We start from the raw sequence: 16,978 nt of genomic DNA on the forward strand, positions 1-16,978 counted from the left end.
CCGGCCTCCCCCCGCGCTGGGGGCGCTGGGAAATGTAGTCCGGCGGGGCGAGAGCGAGGCCTGCCGGGAGTTGTAGTGCCGCGCCGACGCGGTCGCCATGGCAACGGGGTGGGAGGGCGGCGCCGCACTGTGATGTCACTGCTGCAACGTCACTGGTGTGATGACACTGCTGTGACGTCACAGAGCCGCATAAGGCAACAAGCGGCAGAGAGGCCGCACCACGGGGCCAGGCCCGGACCAGGCCTCGGGACCAGGCCGGGGGGGGTCTGTGGGGCTCACCGTGGGGCCCAGGGCCCCACAGGCCCCTCCTGCCCCCCCGGCCATGGGGGACCTCGGGGCAGGGCCGGGGGGGGACACCCCTGTCCCCAGGGAGGAGCAGGGCCACGCTCTCTTCGCCCCCCTCCCCTCACAGCAGGGGCTGCAGCCACCACGGAGGTGGGTGGCACAGGCCGCCGCGTGGAGCAGGAGCACCAGGGAGACACCCAAATAGAAGCACAGGACGGTTTGGGTGGGAAGGGACCTTAAAGCCCCCCCCCAGTGCCTCCCCCTGCCCTGGGCAGGGACACCTCCCACCAGCCCGGGCTGCTCCAAGCCCCCTCCAACCTGGCCTTGAACCCCTCCAGGGATGGGGCAGCCACAGCTTCTCTGGGCAACCTGGGCCAGGCTCTCACCACCCTCACAGCAAAGAAGTTCTTCCCCAGATCCCACCTAAATCTTCCCTCTTTTACCTTAAAACCCTTCCCCCTCATCCCATGGCTCCCCTCCCTCATCCCTGCTCCCTCCCCATCTCTCCTGGAGCCCCTTGAGGGACTGGAAGGGGCTCCAAGGTCTCCCCGGAGCCTTCTCTTCTCCAGGCTGACTGAACCCCCCCAACTCTCTCAGCCCCCCCCTCCCAGCAGAGGGGCTCCAGCCCTCCCAGCATCTCCGTGGCCTCCTCCGGCCCCGCGTCTCTCCCACCAGCCCCAAACACCAAATCCCCCCCCCCACTCCAATCCCCCATCCACTCAGCCGACGGGCAGGTGCGGGGATTTAAGGCACGTGTGGGTTTGTGTTCTGGTGGGGGGGTTCTCCCAGAGACACCCCAGCTCCGCTCCTCCGGGGCGGGCGCAGGCGCCACGGGCAATAACTGGTGAATCCAGAAGCGGCTGGTTGGCATTTTCCAGTTCAAACGTGGGACAAGGCAGTTCTCCGCCGCGCTCCCCCAGCGGCCGGCAGCAGCGCTCCTGCCTGTCGCCACATCCTTGGAAGACACCAATAATTTATTGCAAATAAATACAGGTAACAAACCAAACGGCCTCTGGGGTGAAGCGCTACACGCACGTCGGGTACAATTTCTCTAGGCTCTTGGGGAAAGCACGGCGATACACGGATGGGTTTCGTTTGGTTTTTTTTCGGCCACGTGAGCCTTTTGCCAAGTCCGGAGCAGGCAGGTAAGCGCTGGAGATATCGGAGGTGGAGGCTCCCAACCTGTCAGGCGTTGGGTTTCGCTGCGGGAAGGAGTCCGGTTTCAGGAGGATTTATTTCTTCTTTGTAAAAAACGTGAATCTTTTTCTTCTTTTTTTTTTTTTTTTTGACCAAAAAACCAAGGTTAAACCCCAAGTCCACGTTGGCAAGCTGAAGGGGGGGCTCTGGTCGGACGAGGCCCTTCAGAAGCAAAGGCTGCTCTGGCGGAGCAACCCCAGGAGCCAGCGGGGAAAGCGAGCCCGGCTCTCCGGCCAGAGAGCCGCCCAGTCCACGCCACCGGTCCCAGCCCCCAAACTGGCATCCGTGGGACCTCCGGGAGCCTGCGGGGACAGCCATGTGGGGCGCTTCGTAAACCTCCTTCCTCTGCCAGGACCGCTCCCCGGCTACGTCTGTCCTCGGCTGCCACGGTTCTCTGGGGCACAGCCCCCCGGCCGAGGGCTCCGGGGAGACCCCGGCAGCGCAGGGGCCAGAGGACGGCGGTCAAGCAGGGAAATCCAGTCAACGACAACAAGGGGAGAGTCTTCAGCTCGGACCGGCCCTCGGAACTCATGTTTCCACCACTCGAATGAGAGGCAGCGGCTTGGGGCCCGTCACCCGTTTGCTGCAAGAGAGAGAAGGGTTTGTTCAGCCGAGACGGACTGGATGGGGTTTGGGCGGGGGGAAAACCTGCAGGAGAGGGTCCTGCCCCAGCCCTGGTCCGTGATGGCTCCCCCCAAAACTGCCCACAGGAGGCACCTCTGCTCCCCTGAAGGAGCAAGACGGGAAAGGAGACCTCTCTTCCAGGAGAAAATAACACAACGGGCTTCCAGGAGAGAATCATCTCCCGGACGGCGGCTCCCACCGCCTCGGGCAAGACGTGGACGGGCAGATGAAGCCGCCGGGCGGGCTGGAGGGTATGTCCTCCCCCTCCCCACGTACCTGCTGACGTACTCCGACTTGGAGCGTGCTCTGGAGCTGTGGCCGCCCCGGCTGACCTGCTTCTCGATCAGGTGCTCGATGCGGTCGTGCATCTCCAGGTTCTGCAAGAGACGGAGCCGCGGGTCAGCGAGGGGACTGGGGGCGGGGGGGGGGGGTGGGTGGGCCAGTGTCACCGCTTGCAAGGGGACAGCTTTTTCTTGGGGGAAACGAAATCCAAGGGATTTCATCCACAGGGGAGCCGGGATGGGCTGTGGGACCTGCCCGATCCCCAGCAGGAACCCGCCGGCGCACAACCCCCTCGCGCTGGGTCTCGGTTTCCACCTGGGCTCGGGGCAGACACGCTGTCCCCAGGCAGAAATCAGCAAAACAAAGTCACCCAGGAAGGGCAGAAAAAGCTCGAAGTGCCAAGGCGGGCTCAGTTTTTCTCCAAAAAAGGAGAGAGGTTTGACACTCGTTACAATCCCAGAGGCTGGAATGCAATTTTCATTTCCGACACGCACACGCTCGGCTGCAGCTTTGTGAGCGAGAAGGGCTCTGCTGCCAGAGAAACGCGCCTGATGAGATTATTTTGGACTCGGCTTGAGCGCTGGAAACCGTGGCACCAAGCTCGGGGAAGGAGCAGAGCCCTCGGGGCTGCGGAGGGAAGGGCACGTTTTTCCCTACGCCGAGCCGGAGAAAAAAAAAAAAAAAAAAAAAAATCCAGAGCAAAGCTCATCGCCGGGAGGGATCCGGCCACGGACAAAGACCGAGGGGGTTTCACCCAGAGGGTGTGAGCTCGGAGCAGACCCCGAAATAGCCCCGCGAAGACGCACCTCAGCCTCCAAGTACGCGACTCTCTCCTTGAGCTCCTGGATCACGGCATCTTTGGCCTGGATCACCGCTTTGGAGTTCTGGAGCTGGAAGAGAAACGTTCAGGGCAGGTGAAAAATCCCCCCATCACCACCCCGGCGTGTGGCCGGGCTGGGGAAATGCCCGGGGAAGGAGGGCTCAGGCAGCCGCCCTTCTGCCCGTTGGAGCACCAACTCCAAGGTCTGCGTTAAAAAACAACCCAAAAAAGCGCCTCAGATTAAGTCTGAGAATTAAGCCCCGGGTGAAGGAGCCTCTGCTCGTGCCGTCTGAGGTGATTTAACTCTTTCGGCAGGCCCGGCTGGGTGCAGAGCTCTCCTTTTTCTCTCCTTTTGTTCCCTTCCCCGGCTCAGGGCAGCCCACGCCACAGCCCTTCGGGATTGTCACCGGGTCCGTCCCCGCTGCAGGACAGGGCTCTGTCCTTTCAGCTGGTGGCCCTTGGGTTGGCAAAGCATCTCGTCCCCACAAACCAGCGATTCTCTGCTTCCAAGCAGCTTAAGAGATTTATAATTTTTCTCCTTACTCTTTTTTTTTTTTTTTTTAACTTCCCCCCCACCCCGGGTTCCCCCCAAGCTCTGCCCTGTCCGTCCCCCAAGCCCCTCGGTCTCACCTGCTCGATCATCTGGCGGACCTTGCGCTGCTGGCTCTTCAGCATGTCGTCCAGGTGGTGGATCTTCTCCCGCAGCGTGGCCACCTCCTTCTCCAGCTGGGCCGACCTGGGAAAAGGAGAGGACGGTGTCCAGGAGCCATCGGGCGGCTTCCCGGAGAGGCAGCACCCACCCTCCTCTGCCCAGAGCGGCTTTTATCAGCCGGGTCTGCCTCCACAGCCGAAATATTTTGGCTAGACGAGGTAAGGAGAGGCAGAGACAAAGCCTATTCAGGCAGGAGCCACAAAGGCTGGCAACCACAGACGGCAGGGCCACAGGAACATCAGGAAGAGTCAGGCCACAAAACAAGGCCTTCCAGAAACGAGCCATTGCCAATTAGCCCCTGGGAGCACGGGGAATGCCGGCTGGCTGGAACCACTCCAACATTTCGGGGAGCTCCGGGGGCTCCCCGAGCAGGGCAGGACCTGCCCCGGGCTCCCGGCCCCAGCAGCGGGGGCCGCCGGAGGTCCCCGGGCAGCCCGGCTGCGGATCTCTGGGAGGAAAGCAAAGCTGCGGGAGGTATTTGGGGATTAGTCAGCTGCGGGGAAGCAGGGCGCTGTTTTGCAAGCCAGGGAGCCAGCACGCCCTTCGCAGGAATGTGCCGTCCTGCCCCGGCGAGCTGACACCCCGACCCCGGCGGCGTGGGCTTGCTCCTCCGGGAGGGTTGGCAGCCTCCTCACCGGAGGCCCCAGAGCCTCACCGGTCTTGTTGGGCGAGCTTGTCACCTTCCACGCTCCTCAGCCTCGCCAGCTCCGCTTCGCCTTCTTTCATCTTGAGCAGCAAGCCGCGGTGCTCCTGCGGCAGAGCCAGAGCCCCAGTTACACGGAGGCCGGGGGGGGACAAGTCGCAACACGGTGCTCCCCGGCCAACTACAGCCTCCCCGCTCCACCTGCGGGGCGTTCGCACACCGGCACCCCAAATCTACAGGCGAGGGAGGGAGGGAGGGACGGACAGACAGACATCCCACCCCTGGGATACCGGCACCAGCCCCACGCCGCACCGTTGGGTTTACGGCTTTAATGTCGTTACGAGCAGAACGCGGCTGGAAAAAAAAAAACAACCAAAAAAACCAAACCCCAATTAAATACTACTAATGGAGGCTGGAGGCCGTGTTAATGCCCCCACGAGGAGGAGGAGGAGGAGGAGGAGGCGGCTGTCTAGACCTGCGCTGGTTCCCAGGACGCCTGGAAGGCTTTGGCACAGAGCGACCAGATCTTCGAGACCTGGGAAACGCGAGTCTAAATCGGCAGCAGCCCGTTCGCAGCCCTTCCCGGCAGCTTTGCCCGACGCTGGCGGGTTAAAGCTGGGAAATCAAACCCTCCCTGCGGTGGGTACCGGGCCCCAGACCCCCCCAACAAGGGTCTGCGCTGAGCACTGCCAAACTCATCACCCCCCAGGATCTCCCATTTTCCGCCCCCGGCAGGGCAGCTCTGCTAATCCCACCATCCCCAGCAGGGCGTGAGGGGCCGGTACCTTCTCCATCCCTGCCAGGAGTCTCTGCAGCTCCTCCACCTCCACCTCCTTCTCCGCCGCGCTCCTCTCCGCTCTCCGCAGGGCAGAGCCCGTCTGCTCCGCTTCCTCCCGGTACTGCGAGACCGTCCGCTGCCAAACGACAGGAAAACACCGTTACCCCCCCAGCACCGCAGCCCCCCCCCTCCCCAGCGAGGTTTCGAAGCCGCCGTGGTGCTTCCCCCCCACACCCCCTCCCCGAAGCCTTGGCAAGCAGATTTTTCCTGAAGGCAACCGGGCGTTCTCAGCAAACAGCCCGACGCGCTTCAGGGAGCAGAGGATCCTCAGAAAGGCTCCCCGGCTTCAAAGCACTTCAAAGGAGCGAGCGCCCCGACGCCGGAGCAACAAAGGCTCCTGGAACGCCGGGGACACGTCGGTTCTCAGCCGCGGGAGCTCTGGGGCCACGTGGGGCGACTCGAGGCACCGGCCCCACGCCTGCAGCGACGGCTCAGGAGAGGGGACGAGGGTGTCCCCGGGGGTCCCCCGGGACGGCTGGAGAGCAGGCTCGGACAGCAAGGCACACGGAGAGCATCTGGAAAGGGCTGGTGGGACCAAGGGCTGCCAAAACGCCCGTCCCCAAAGCGCCCGTCCCCCGCCAACCCCGGGGATCGCCATCGGGGCTCAGAGCCCGCAGCCGGCATCAGGGCTGGCCGAAGTCCCCAAAATGCCACCAAACCACACAACGTCCTTCTACGCAAGGGGGGACGTCCCCGGGGCGCGTGCCACCGCTGCGGGCGGGCGGACAGACGGACGGACATCCGTCCCCGCACCGGAGGAAGCGGTGGCCGCTCAAAGCCACTTCCCCAGGTGACACCATCCCTGTCAAACCCCCCCATCCCGCTGCGGGGAACCCCCCCGGGGCTCCCGGGACCTGTTTGGTCTGCGGGACAGGATGGGAGGCGGGACTGTCACCGCTGCCACCGTCGCTCGGGGCCACGGGGTGACGCGGCCAGGCTCAGCCCATCCGGGACGTGAGCAGTCACCGGGAAACAAACCGAAGGGGACCATTAATCACCGAGGGACGAGGGAGGGGAGCGGACGCCGCGGCTCGGTCAGCACCGAGAGGAGACCCGGGCGATGGCGCCGGTGCCTCTCGGGTCAGCTCCTCGCTGTCCCCAGCAAACAGCCCCCCAGATGGAGGGCTGAGCCCCGAGAGAGACCGCAATGGCCACTGTTGGCCACAATGGCCAGTGCCACCACGGGTGGGAACCACAGACAGTCCCTGCTCAACCGGCCAGGACCCCCCCGGTGGTCCTGCTCCCCCTAAAGCAGCCCCCTCAGCACAGAGCCTGGCTACGGTTGGAAAGTTTTTTGGGGGGGGGGGGAACCCACCTTCCAACCTGGCTGCTGCTTTTATTTTATGTGATTTTTTTATTTTTTTTTTAACTGGGAATGCGTTTTTCACTGGGACCCATCCGGGCAACCAGGGAGGCAGTTTGCTTGGCCAGGTCTGGACCCCCCCTCCCCTCAGCCCCCCCGGCTCTGCAAGAAGCCAGACACCTCTGGCATCCCGGGCTGCTGCGCCCAGGCAGCTCCTCAGACCTCCAAAAAGGAAAAAATAAATAAATTAAAAAATCCCAGAATAAACTAAGAATCGGGGTTCCCCGGCGGGGAAGTGGGGAGCCCGGTCACCTCGAAGGCTTCCCTCTCCGTCTGATGGCGCTTCTCGGCCTCCTGCAGCCTGGTGAACAGCCTCTTCGCCGTCTGCCGGATCGTCTCCACGTCCTCGCCTGCGCACGCCTCCTCCTGCGGAGACGGAGCGGGATGAGCCGGTGGGGAGGTACCCGAGGAGCGCCCCCCCGACGGTGGGATGGTGCTGCCGGTGACAGAGCCCCGGTGACACGGCTCCTCCGCTCGGAAAAAACGAAATGCGCTCCCTTCTCCCCCCGTCCCACGCCGCAGCGGCGGCTCCCGGCCCCTGCGGATAACGCGCTCAGTGGCCCTTTGGTCGCCACCCCAAACAAGCCCTGTTTGCAGCAGGATTGACACCCGGGGCCTCCGCGCTTGGGCAACCCAAAAACCCCGCCAGGCCAACCGGGTCCGGGGCAACCCAGCCCGAAAGCCCAGCCCCGAGCATCTGCCCCGGCCCGGGGGAAAGAAACGAGGAGCTGGAGAAATATTTACGGGCTTAAGACGCCGGTTGTCTCTTCTGCTAAAAGGCCCCGGCGCGCAGGGGGTTAAAAAAAAAAACAAAACAAAAAACCAACCCCATTATGTACATTTTTATTGCTCCGTTTAGATCTGACCCCGATAAAGAGTTTGCTGCGGGAGCGTCCCATCCCATCCGTTTGAAATTCCCCGCCGGGAGGAAGGTGTCGAGCCAAACCCCAGGTTTCTCCCCGTAGCCCTGAAAACCTCCCACCCCCCCCCCATACCCCCACCCCCCCCCCCCATCCCGCTCCCCCCCTCTTCGGCTCCGTACCTGCTCTTCCCAGGAGTCTCCCCGCAGCCTCTCGGGACACAGCCAGCTCCCGTTCCGTTCGTCCAGCACCACCTGGGACAGAGGGACCGGGATGGACGGCGGGACCGGAGACCCCGCAGCCCTCGCAGGCGGCATGCAGACAGACAGACAGACAGACAGACAGACAGCCCCGAGGAGGAGGGGGGGCGCACACCGCAGCAATTCCAGACCCCGGGGGGGGGTTCCGCAAACGAACACGCAATTAGGGCAGCCCCGGGCCCTTTCGCTCTCTGCCTCCTCCTGAAATGCTCGGGGGTGGGTTTCGAATTTGGCCGGTAAAGGGTGGCCACCGTTTGCCACCGGCGCCGCCTCCGTCTCTAAGGCCCCTTCTATCATTTTCCGGTCCCGAAGGCGACACCTTTTTAATAAGTCAATGTCACCGAAGGCCCCAGGAAGGCTCCCGTTACCTGTGCGTGCTGTTTATCTCCTTCTCTGCTCTCAAGTTTACTACTTAAGTCTTCCCGCAGCTTCTTCAAAGAACTTCTAGCCTGGCAAAGGCAAGTCGATTTAGCTCCACGGGCCGGGGCCGCCCGGCTCGGCCTCACAGAGACCGGACCCACGCGCCACCGGGGGCTTTTCCGACCCCCCGGTTTCACCACAGCCTCCCCACCACCACCACTACCCCCCGCAATTCGCCCCCGCGCCGGCGAAGCGGAGCCGCCTGCGGCAGGCACGCTCCCAGGATATCATCACGGGAAGGAGAAAAAAAAAAAAAACTAAAGAAGAGAGAAAAACTAAAAAAAAAACCCCCAAAACTAAAGAAGAGAGAAAAACTAAAAAAAACCCCAAAACTAAAGAAGAGAGAAAAACTAAAAAAAAAAAAAAGCAAAACTAAAGAAGAGAGAAAAACTAAAAAAAAACCCCAAAACTAAAGAAGAGAGAAAAACTAAAAAAAAAAAATAATAAAAGAAGAGAGAAAAACTAAAAAAAAAAACCCAAAACTAAAGAAGAGAGAAAAACTAAAAAAAAAAAAAGCAAAACTAAAGAAGAGAGAAAAACTAAAAAAAAAACCCAAAACTAAAGAAGAGAGAAAAACTAAAAAAAAAACCCCAAAACTAAAGAAGAGAGAAAAACTAAAAAAAAAAAAAGAAAACTAAAGAAGAGAGAAAAACTAAAAAAACCCAAAAACTAAAGAAGAGAGGAAAACTAAAAAAAAAAAAACTAAAAAAAAAAAAAAATAAAGCGACAACTTAGAGACTCTACCGATTGACTGATTTGTTTTTTTTCAGGCATTAGTCACCGACTTCACCTCTGAAGTGCCGGGAAGACCCTTTTGCTGCTCCCTGGGGACGCCGACGAGCAGGGGCTTGACTCCCAGCTCCTCGCCTGAGTCAGAGCCAGCGCAGCCCCAGGAGCCATTTACAGGCTTTTTTTCTTTTTTTAAACAGCCAACGCTGCCCCAGCGCCTCTCAAATTAAAAAAAAAAAAAAAAAAAAAAAAAAAAAAAAGCTTTCTCCCAGCGCTGGCAGCGCGGCTCCGTCCCTACCCCGGGATTTCGGGAGCCCGAGACGAGGGACACGGAGAGAGCCCGGCGTTCCCGGGTCCCTTCGCCCGGGGACAGCGATCCCTGGGTTTGATGCAGCCGGATGGAGACATTCCCAGGGTTTTCACCCCAGGGACCCTGCGCTCCTCTGGGCTGCGGACGGAGCGGGTACCGCCACCGCCACGCTCCGCTTTGGGTTATTCCCAAAAGGAATACGGCAGGATGGTTTTCCCGTGCGGGACGGATGAGGTTGCGCTGGGCGAGGGGGGCTACAGCCGGCCCCTGCGGCCAGAGAGGGGCTCGATCCCACCCAAATGCTGCCCAGAGGCACTTTTAAACCCCCCCCCCGGCTCCCCTTTCCAGCCGAGCTGCGGGAGCCACGGGAAAGCCCAGATCAGAGGAGCTGAAGCCGAAGCCCCGGGAGAGGGAAGGATCCGAGGATCCGGCACAAAAACCCGCGGCTGAGACAAGGTCTGGGGGAGCAACGCCCCCCCGGGCAGCTCTGGGTGCAGGCGGGAGGCAGCGGGAACAGGCTCTTTTCTTTCCGGGGGGCGGGGGGAGGGAAAAAAAAAAAAAAACCCAAAAACCTGCATTTTGGCAGAGGAGTCAGAAGTTTGCCGTCAAAGATTCGGAGGCCGCCCTGCCAGCTCTGCCCCTCGCTGCCTGCTGGGGCCGGCACCCGGCACGGAGACTGGAGACTCCCCCCCGGCAGAGCAACCCCCAAATTTAATATTCTTATTTTTTCCCTTTTTTTCCCTTTTTCTTCTCGTTTTCAGGCCAAGAACGTGCACGCAGCCGCTCCCCTGCCTTGCAACCGGCTCTGCAGAAATCACATCCCCACCGGGAGCGAGGGAAAGGGTTAATCCTCCCCAGAGCCTTCCTCGGCCAGTTTCCTTCGGGAAGATGAGACATACCAAAGAAACTGCCTTTTAACGAGAGGCCGGGGTGGTGCCGCACCCAGGGGACAGCCTTGGGGGAAAGTCATCACGCAATTCTCTTCAAATTCAAGTCCATAGAGCGGAGCAATTAGTCAGGCTGCGTTAATTTACGGCGTTCCCATTAGAAATACCCGCCCCGTCCAAGGCAACAGGCTGGAGGATTCGGGGCTCCGCTGCCGGAGGGCTGGGGGGGCTCCGGCGTTGCCACCTGCTGGCGGGGGACACCCCAGGGGAAGCAGAGCACCCCCAAGCCCCCGTGGGTCAAGCCAGAGCGCACACACACACACACATACCCCCCCCCCTCCACCCTCCCACCCCCCCCCATGGACTTTAACTACCTCTTGAATATAACGAACTTCACTTTTCAGCTGGCTGACGTGCTCCTCGTGGTTCATGCCGCCCTCGGCCCGTGCCTTGAGATAAACCTGCCCCGGGAGAGACGGTGGTGGCCGGTCAGACCCCCCCCGCCTCCCCATCTCCAGCCAGCCCAGCCCCCCCGGGACACCGGATCCCACCGCCCCCCCATAGCGCACCCGCGGGTCTCCCCCCTTCCCCGTTAACCTTCCCCCCCCTGTTTTTTGAAGCGGTTCCCCCACACACACACCGGTGTGACCCCCACCCTGCAGCCACCCCAAATTCACGCCGCTTCCCCCCCTGCCCAGCGCCGGGGAAGCCCCCACCGAGCTGCCCTGCCCGCCCCTCCCCTCCCCCCCGCAGCTAAACGGGGAGCTTTTTCCTGGTGGGGCTCCAGAAAACAGCTCTTTTTTTCCCCCCCCCCATCCCAAACTATTAAACAGGACGGCAGGAAGGCGGGGGCCGTACCTTGATGATCTCCTCATCGCCGTCGTTGGATTTGATGCACTCGGAGGCCAGGGAGTGACCGTTGCTGGCCCGGTTGGCCACCATGGCGAAGGCTTTCCCCACCGGCTGCGAGAGAGAGAGAGATGGGGGGGGGGGGGGGGGGAAGAGGGGGGGGGATGAGCAGGGGATCCCCTCAGCGGGGCCAGAACTGGCCCGAAGGGTTCTCCCGGCTCCAGGAAAACGAGCCCCGGGAGCGCGGCGCTCAGCCCGGCCGCGGGAACCGGCACCCAAGGCTTTCACACACCGGGGAGGGGGGGGGGGGGAAGAGTTTTTTAGTTGGCGAGGCACAAAGCGACCGATCCCCGAATTGACTCAAAAATACGTGTTTTCCGCTCCAAACCGAGCCCCGGGGACGGGACACCCCACCTTCTGCTTCGCCTGCTCCCGCCGCTCCCCCGGGAGGTCATTGGGCAGAGTCAGCCGCAGCACCTTCACGCTCTCCTGAAAAACAGACGGGTTTTAGCTTTTTAGCTCCACAAGTCCCCAAAAGTCCCCCCCCACCCCCAGCTCCGGAGCCGGGGTTCGGCATCGCCGGGATGGGGGGGGGGGGGGGGGCACACACAAACTCCCTTCCCCCTTGGAGCCGGGCAAAGGACGGCCGGGATCGTGGTGAGTAATAGTGAGCGCACGAGGGCTGCCAGCCCCGAGGGTTTCATCAACGGAGGAGCCGTGGCCCAGCCGAGGCCGGGAGAAGCCATTCCCGGTGCCTGCCCTCCCCTGCCAGGAGCCACGGCCACCACGGCCACCACGGCCACCACGGCCACCACGGCATTGGGTGCAGCCCCTGGAGAAGCTCATGTGCTGGGACCTTGCCAGATTCATCCTTCTCCCTGCCCGGCCGTGATGGCCACCGGCCCCCGTCATCCACCGGCCCGGCAGAGCCCATTCCGGCCACGGGGCACCCCCTGGCCCGTGGCTACGAGCATCCAGGGAGGCTCCAGCCATGGGGTTTCACCTTCACCCCTGAAACCCCTCACCCGAACCCACCCAAGAGGCGTTTTGGCCACCTCCAGCACCGCGCGGAGCTTCCCGGAGGGTATCGAGAGCCCTAAAAACAGCCCACGGACACCCAAAAACGCCCCACGGGGTCGCCCTTCCCACCCCCCCCCACCCCCAGCTTCTCCATCCACACCTCGACACCGGCACCGCGACCCCCCCTCCCCATCCCGGCCAGACCTCGCCGGCGCCCGAGCAGCCGGTGCTCATGGTTCCTTCCCTTAAAGGTGACCCCGAAAAGCAGGAGGTGCTCGGCGACGGCGGGCTCTCGGGCGGCAGCACCGCGGAACCGGGGTGGGTGCCCGCCCTTCGGCACACCTCGGCCACGTCACCCTCCTCCTCCTCCTCCTCCTCCTCCTCCTCTTCCTCCTCCTCTTTCTTTTCCAAAAGGTATTCCTGCCTTCCCCAGCTTCCCAGCGCTTCTTCCCTCGCCCGCCCAAGTCTGGACAAGCCATCTGCTTGTTTCCAAAATATTTGGTGTACGCTGCTCGCGCCAACCCCGGCTCCCGAGGAGCCTCCTACGGATCCCCAACACGGGGCCAGGCCCCTCCGCTCCCCCGGGAAGACAATTATCCCGGAGAAGCTTTGCCGGCGCCCGGCAGCGCCCGGATTTAAACCGGCAACTCGGCTGCAATTTCACGCCAGGGAGTGTTTTTCTCACCAAGACCCAAGAAGTCGGAAAGTTTGGTGAGAAAGACAGAAAAGCAGCCGGGATGCAGCGCGCCGCGGGGGGGGAAGATGCAAAACCGGCGGTGCCCACGGGCAAAGCATCGCCCGTCACCTTCCTGCTGCCCGAAGCAGCCAGGACACCGGGAGAAGCCGGGGATAAGGGCACGGAGCGGCCAGCGACGGCAGGGCAGCATCCCCAGCAGGGTCCTGGCAGCTCCTCGGTGTGTCCCCCCCCCGGCCCCACGTCCTCGCTCCCCGCTGTGTTTATTTACAAGCGCCGGGATCTCGCCCCCGCCGTCCCCGTCCCGGGCTGGGGACGCTGCCAAGGCAAGCGCTCGCCCGGGGAAGATCCGCTGCCGTAAGGAACAAAGGACCAGCCCGTTTCCATCCCCGCAGCCAAAACTACCCAGAGTCGGCACGTGGGCACCCTCCATCCCAGCAAACACCCTCCCACCCCACCCCCCAAAAAAACCACCCCACACCCCCTGCTCCTGGATCAAGCCGCCGCCGAGCCCACGCCACGCAAACGGCTGGTGGCACCCGGCGAAGAGGTTGGGGCCACCAAACCTCGGGTCAAACCAGCAGGCAACCAGCCGGGCAAACGCCGGCGGGGGAAGGCTCCGCCGTCTCCATCCTCCTCCTCCTCCTCCCCGGACCTTCGGGGGAGAAAACCAGCTTTTTGGGTGCGGGGAACGCTCCGAAGGCAGGGGCAGGAGGCGGAAGGCGAACCCCTCCCTGCCCGGCTTGTTTGCCCGCAGCCCGGGCTGCGGTGAGCTGTGCCGGGGCCGGGCGGACGCGGGAGAGGAGGAGGAGCAGCAGCACCCGATTCGGCTCCTGTCTCACACACCCGTCCCCGGAGATGCTCTCCCACGGTTATTTTGGGGGCTTTTGGGCTCTTACCATCTTCACCGGCTCCTTACCGGGGCGGTTTCCGGGAGAAGCAGCTTCTCCGATGTAAAGCCGGGGCAACCCAGAGGGACGCCGTGGCCGGCACACGCCGTCCTTCCCCCCCTCCCCGAGGTGCCAAATTCAGCCAGAACAGGAGGATGGCAGCCCCGGGGACCCCCCCCTACCCCACTCCTTCACCTCCCGGCTGGAGTTAAACCCGCTCCGCCGGCACTCGCCGCCCGCTCACAGCCCCGGCGAGGAGGGGGCAGGGGCTTTCGGGCCCCCTCCGTTATTTTCCGGGGAAGGCAGAAGGGATTTGCGACGTGGCCAGCGCCGGGAAGGCGATGGAGTGCCTCCCACTCTGCTCCCGCTCGGAAAAAACCCCCACCTTGTATGGAAAATGGTCCCTTAAGCCTCCAACCGAGCACCCCCCACGAGCGACCCCAGCCCGACACCCCCTCTTTAGGGCATTTACTCCCGGCCGGGGGAATTCACGGCGGTGGGGAGAGCTCGGCCCCGGTCAGGCGATGCCCGCAGCCCTCGGAGGCTTTTCGGCAGGAGGACGGAGGAATGCTCCTTTGGGGAGGCGTTCCCAAAATCCCGCTGGCCCTTTGGGTCCAACCAAGGGTCCCCTGGCAACGGTGGCGAGCGCTCCTGGCTGGGGCGTCGACGTGCTTTCTGTGGGCCCAAAGCCCGTTTTAAACCTTTTGGTCTATTTTTCATCATCCGGCTCCCCCAAAAAAAAAACCCACGTGGGAAAAGCCCGGCAGAAGGGAGAGACTCCCGACTCCGCTCTCGGACAAGGGGGAACCACGCAAATCCCGAGCACATCCCGGGAGGATGGAGAAGCGGTACCGACCGGGGACCGGCGACACCGGCCTTTTGCAACGGCGGGGAGGGCGCTCCATCCGTCCGTCCGTCCGTCCGTCCCAACTGTTAAAGAAGAACAGGCCTGACCTGACCCAGAGGGGTATCTCCGAGGATCAGCAGCAAACAGCTCCGGCGTTTCGGAGATGTTTGGAGACAGCCGGCGTTACAGAGGCGCTTATCACCCTAATAACCCATTAGCCAAACGAGCCCAACTCTGCAATCGCTCCTTATAAGGGCCGGGAAAGCTGCGGGGAATTAGGGCTCTCCTAAGGAGACTCAGAGCTGAGTCACCCGGCAGCGCTCGGGCCGGGAGCCCGGCGGCCGCCGGCACCGGGGAAGGTGGCCGAGCACCGGGGTGGCTCTTCTCCTTCCGCCGGCGCCTTCGGGGGACCCCTCCGGTCCCCGAAACCTGGGCAGAAAAGGCTCAATCGCCCAGCACCGCCTTCGCCCCCCTCGGCGGGGAAAGCGGGGCGCCGCGCCGGCGCAGGGCCGGCTTTGGGGTGCCGCCAGCCCCACCCAGGGCCCGTCCCGGCGGCGATGGGGAAAAACCAAGGATAAGGAAGAGAAAAAACACGAGGCCCCGCCGCCACCGAGGGAGGAAAGCCTCAGAACGGACTCGCTGCCGGCTGCTCCCGCTCGAGGGGGTGCGTTACCCCCCCCAAAAAATCTTGTTATTGGGGGACGGTTTGACGCCTGCGTTGGGAGCGGGGTTCCCAGGAACACAACGGGGGCAGAGTGGGACCCCAATACCCACACCTGGGGTGCCTTGGGGTGCTCCGCCGTCCCCGCCCGCCCCAGGGGGGGCTCATCCGAGCTCCCGGGGATTGGATGGGATCGGCGAAGGTCCCCGGGGACCCTAAGGGGGGAACCCGGACGGCCACGGACCCCCGATCCCCCCGGGGTGGAGAGGGGGGTGGACCTGCAGACACACCCCCACCCCCCCGCCAGACCTCCCCGCGCTTGCCTTGCGAGCCCACGGGCCAGCGATAACCGGGTGGCCGAAGCCCCGCTCCCCCGAGGGCGCGTCCCGGGGACCCCCCGCCCCGCCCCACCGGGAGAAGGGAAGGGTCGGCCCCCGCGGGGTGGGGTGTGGGGAGGGTCCCGAGGGCCGTGTCTCACCGGGGTCTCGCCGTGGGGCCGCACGTCCAGCACCGCGCACCAGCCCTTCAGCCCGTTCATGGCCCCGCCGCGACTGCCGGGACCCGCCGCCGCCGCCGCCGCTTCTATACGGCCACGCCCCCTCCCGCTGGACACGCCCATCCAAGACACGCCCCCTCCCACTAACCCCGCCTCCGCTCTGACCACGCCCCTTCCTTAAACCACGCCCCGCCCCCCCCCCCCCCGCGTCGCCGCTGTGGCCACGCCCCCGGCGCCGTGCCCGCGCGGCCGGGCCGTGCCGAAGCCCGACCAAAACCGCCCCAAAACCGCCCCAAAACCGCCCCACGGCCGTGCCAAAGCCACAACAAGCCCCACCCGCGCCCTGCCAAACCCTCGCCAGGCCCTGCCAAACCCAGCCGGGGCCTGCCCGGCAGCGCCGAGCGCTGGGGTGCCCTGCCAAACCCTGCCAAACCCTGCCAAACCAAACCGTGCCGTGGTGCCCCCAGCTCTGCCAGGGCTGGTCCCCCCCCCACGCCTGGGGGATGTTTGGGCCCCGGGTGCCAGCCCGGTCTGGCGGGAGGTGCATGGGGTGCCCCCACCCAGAGCCGCGGGGTCACCGTGGTCACACCGGTGGGTGCCACAGCCCCCCTCCTCCCCCCCCCCGGGCACTGGCAGGGGTTGGGGGACCGGGGACTGTCGGGGCAGGTGGCCCTGTGCCGCGCCGGACGGCCTGGGTGTGCCGGCTGCTGCCTCCCCTCTGCCCGGCGCTAATTGCCGCATACCAGTGTGATGAGCTCAGCCGGCCTCAGGTTCACCGCCGGCCCCAGCCCTGCCGGCCGGGGACACGCTCCAGCCCCGTGCGGTCACCGGGGCCGAGCCGGGGACACGCTCCAGCCCCGGGGCTGGGGACACCCCATCCCGGGGCTGGGGGGGGCGGATTTTCTGCAGGCTGGAGGACATCACTCCCTCAGGACCGGCTGCCGGTGGCAAAGCCGTGGACCGGCAAATTTTGGCCCCGGGAGCTGGCACCCCCTCCCCCTCGGCACCCCCTGCCCCCCGAACCCCCCTGCCAAGGCTGCAGGGCTGGTGGGGGGAAACTGAGGCACAGCGAGGCAGAGGGTGGGGACGGTGGTTGACCTCAGCTCCGACACGCGTGTCCGGGAGGAGCCCAGGGCAGAACCGGTTGTGCCGGCCCCGTTCAGCCGCCGCGGGGACGCCGTGGGTGCGGGGCCGGGTGCCGGGCACGGCCGAGCCTGGCACAACCCTGGGCGGTGGCGGCGGTGACAACACGGAGACATGGCCGGCTGGGACCGGAGAGGGGACAGGGGTG

General features: G+C 63.9%; 1 protein-coding gene across 2 annotated transcripts; it reads right to left on the reverse strand.

Annotated features, from left to right (window-relative positions):
• Positions 1-1,530: 1,530 nt before the first annotated feature.
• TUFT1 (tuftelin 1) lies at positions 1,531-15,738 on the reverse strand. 2 transcript variants are annotated; one of them, XM_074164421.1, is made up of 13 exons: positions 15,670-15,738; positions 11,494-11,568; positions 11,089-11,193; positions 10,605-10,691; positions 8,253-8,333; positions 7,807-7,878; positions 7,017-7,130; positions 5,349-5,477; positions 4,576-4,670; positions 3,839-3,944; positions 3,195-3,278; positions 2,383-2,483; positions 1,531-2,065 (listed from the first exon to the last, which is right to left on the reverse strand). In XM_074164421.1, exons 1-13 carry the CDS (start codon positions 15,727-15,729, stop codon positions 2,011-2,013), a joined length of 1,164 nt encoding a protein of 387 aa, XP_074020522.1. In that variant the 5' UTR covers positions 15,730-15,738; the 3' UTR covers positions 1,531-2,010. The 2 variants fall into 2 exon arrangements, with proteins under 2 accessions (XP_074020522.1, XP_074020523.1); XM_074164422.1 differs by lacking the exon at positions 8,253-8,333.
• Between the last annotated feature and the right edge of the window lie 1,240 nt (positions 15,739-16,978).

This window comes from Numenius arquata, chromosome 27 (assembly GCF_964106895.1).
Source record: "Numenius arquata chromosome 27, bNumArq3.hap1.1, whole genome shotgun sequence".
Lineage (NCBI taxonomy): Eukaryota > Metazoa > Chordata > Aves > Charadriiformes > Scolopacidae > Numenius > Numenius arquata.